General features: G+C 34.9%; 1 protein-coding gene across 1 annotated transcript; it reads right to left on the bottom strand.

Moving 5' to 3' along the window:
* Positions 1–1,547: 1,547 nt before the first annotated feature.
* LOC143559771 (EG45-like domain containing protein) lies at positions 1,548–2,275 on the bottom strand. Its single transcript, XM_077048245.1, has 2 exons — positions 2,042–2,275; positions 1,548–1,954 (listed from the first exon to the last, which is right to left on the bottom strand). Exons 1-2 carry the CDS (start codon positions 2,145–2,147, stop codon positions 1,671–1,673), a joined length of 390 nt encoding a protein of 129 aa, XP_076904360.1. The 5' UTR covers positions 2,148–2,275; the 3' UTR covers positions 1,548–1,670.
* Positions 2,276–3,259: the final 984 nt, after the last annotated feature.

The raw sequence follows: 3,259 nt of genomic DNA, 5'->3' as shown, positions 1-3,259 counted from the left end.
TTTCGTTTATCATTGTGTCTTTTTTCGTCATTGTGTCTTTTCGCACACCATTGTGTCTTTTCGTTTATAATTGTGTCTTTTTTCGTCATTGTGTCTTTTCACACACCATTATGTCTTTTCGCTTATCATTGTGTCTTTTTTCGTCATTATGTCTTTTTTCTTCATTGTGTCTTTTCGCACACCATTGTGTCTTTTCGCTTATCATTGTGTCTTTTTACGTCACTGTGTCTTCTTTCTTCATTGTTTCTTTTCGCACACCATTGTGTCTTTTCGCCTATCATTGTGTCTTTTTTCGCCATTGTGTCTTTTTTCTTCATTGTGTCTTTTTGCACACCATTGTGTCTTTTCGCTTATCATTGTGTCTTTTTTCGTCATTGTGTCTTTTCGCACACCATTGTGTCGTTTTTCGCCATTGTGTCTTTTCGCACACGATTGTGTCTTTTTTCGCCATTAATACATGTTACACAATAACTTGAAACGTAAAACACAATGGTGAATACGTATAAAACAATGACCTAAATCGTAAGACACAATGGCGAATACGTATAACACAATGGCCTAAAACGTAACACACAATGGTGAATATATATAACACAATGACTTGAAATATAAAACACAATGGTTACAAGATATTACACAATGACACAATGAACAACAAAAAAACACAATTAAAAAACTCATTAATTTTTTTTTAATTTTATATAACAATATGATACTCATATTAAAGATAAAAAAAATACTTATTATTATGGTGATTTTTTTTTAAAAAATAATGTCGTATGAAAAAGTTATGGACATTTTAAAATGATGAGGGAATTGGCATGTGTCTTGCATGTGGAGAAAGAAAGTTAACAAATGTGGGTTATTACCTTAATGCCCTTTTCATCAATTTTTATTTATTAAATTAATCTCGGCCATTCAAATCTAAGATCAATGGACTGGATTCCTTCTCACCCTTCTCATTTTTATTGTTCTTTGTATTTTAACTTTACCCCGAATAGTGTTGTATGACAAGCCAAAAACTTTGACCTCAAATAAACATTTAAATATTTGAAATACTTTAGATACTAATTAAAACTTAATTCAGTTTTCCATGCATCTTTCGAACCATGTCATAAGCAGGCGAAAAGGCAGAACCCTAGCTTGTATACCATTTAGGAACACATGCATAGTGGAAACTATTATCCACAGAGCACTACTGCACTAGTAATCTCTAAAAATAATTTCATTAGTGACACTTCTAAATTGGTATTCGTTAAGGGCAATTCTTTTTACAAAATCATCATAGATTTACATTAGTTTTTTATTTGATTTCCACTCGATTTTTCCACAAAAATGTATGCTTCCCCATTTTGCTCATAATCATCCCGGTGAGGAAAATCGAGTAAAAATCAGTTGCAGATCAATATGGATGTTATGTGAGTGGAATTTCCCTTTAGAAATTAGAATGAAAATAAAGTTTATGTGTCCATCGGTTAAACGTGAAGAAAGAAATATGAGGATATTAAATAGATATAAAGGGTACAGTAATATTTCAATAGAAGTTAACTTATATTAAAGAGACAAATAGAAACATGTTACAATGCCCTTGAGTCTCACTTATTGAAGAACACTCTTAATTAAGAGTTTATTATTGGTATCTCGCATGCATATGTTCCATTATTAAGGTGTCAGTAACACGTGTAATCAATGTTAATTCTCCCAGCATTAGGATCAGCAATCATTGCAAACGCCTCACTGGAAAGATCAAGTTGATTTGGAGCACATCCTGGACAAAGATCAACAATGGTAACATCAACGCTTCTACCTGTGCAAGGCTGCAAAACTCCAAGATTGGTTCTACCCGTGCAAGTGACACGGCACCTACGTCCACATGCAGCTTTGTTGTTAAACAACCCACTATTTGCTGCTACAACCATATTACCACGGTTTTGGTAGCCGTAGCATGATGACGCTATATGCAGAACGATATTAAAACGAATATCAAAACAACTTATACGATCTTAGTTCATCTTTAATTAATTAAAGTTCGTATACTTACGAGTATATACAGTGTAGTAAGTTGCTTGGCCAGCAGTGGCATGGGCAACTGATATGAGACATGCAACCATGGTGATCAAGGCCAAAGCCCTAGTCATCGAACCCATTTTTGTAATGTATCTTTAATTTGTTTGTTAAGTATTGTACACAGTTTGGTGATGAGTAACCCAAAGGGGTGTCTTTTTATACCTGAAAAAACTACCTTGAAGGCTATAAAAAGGTGTAACAAAATACAAATGATTTCCCAAGTTAAGGAAGTGGGACATGTTAATTAATTGTTTATATAGTGGTTAACCTTTGGAGGGTTAAAGATGATTACAAAATCAAGGGAATTTTTTTTTCCTTTTGTTTTTTTTATGTGAGGCTAGCCCACTTGGTACAGATACCTACAATTTTCCTGAAATCCTTAACGTTTGCACAGAAGGCTGTTAGGACAAACGTCCGCATACTGAAACCCTAATGGAACATGAAGTACACAAACTTGACCAACCTGTACTAAATTTCTCCTGGACGAAGTTAATTATATATCTCAAACATGTTTGGTACGCTAATGTTAAATTGAGTTTCTAGAGAGATAGACAGCTAAAATGTTGTCGTTGTAAACCACAATAGCTCATTTAGTTGGGAAATGTAACTCGAGTAATAGGTTACGTAGCCAACTAGCTTCGGCCACATCGTTCGCACACCCTTGTATTCGCCCTCTGCACTAAAACAAGAAATCGTAGGCAATTGTCTTTTCGAGGACCAAAAAAGCAAATTATTTCCCAAGATGCATAGTACCCTGAACTCGATCATCTGGAGACGCAACATCCACCAGTCGGAATCAGGTGTAGGCGATAAGAGACTGATGGGAAACCGTGATGCAACCTAGAGTAATGTAGGTGTCGTCATATGTAATTAATTATCTCTTAAATAAAGTTAGAAATAAACATATTATAGGAAGAAGACTTTCAAAACTCACGTATGTTCTTAATTTATTGATGCTTTAATAGAGGGTAGCTTTTTTTTCGAGGACCAAAAATCTTAATGTATTCGGCCTCTGCACTAAAACAAGAAATCGTAGGCTATTGTTGTTTCGAGGACCAAAAAGAAATTTATTTCCCAAGATGCATAGTATCCTGAACTCAATCATCTGGAGACGCAACATCCCCCCGTCGAAATCAGACATAGGCGGTAAGAGACTGTGCTGGAAAACCGTGATGCAATCGTGAGTACATGT

The sequence above is a fragment of the Bidens hawaiensis genome, unplaced genomic scaffold (genome assembly GCF_021521415.1).
Source record: "Bidens hawaiensis isolate Kalapana, Puna unplaced genomic scaffold, B.hawaiensis_p1.1 tig00020036_1, whole genome shotgun sequence".
Taxonomy (NCBI): Eukaryota; Viridiplantae; Streptophyta; class Magnoliopsida; order Asterales; family Asteraceae; genus Bidens; species Bidens hawaiensis.
This window is presented reverse-complemented; position numbering and strand designations above follow the sequence as displayed.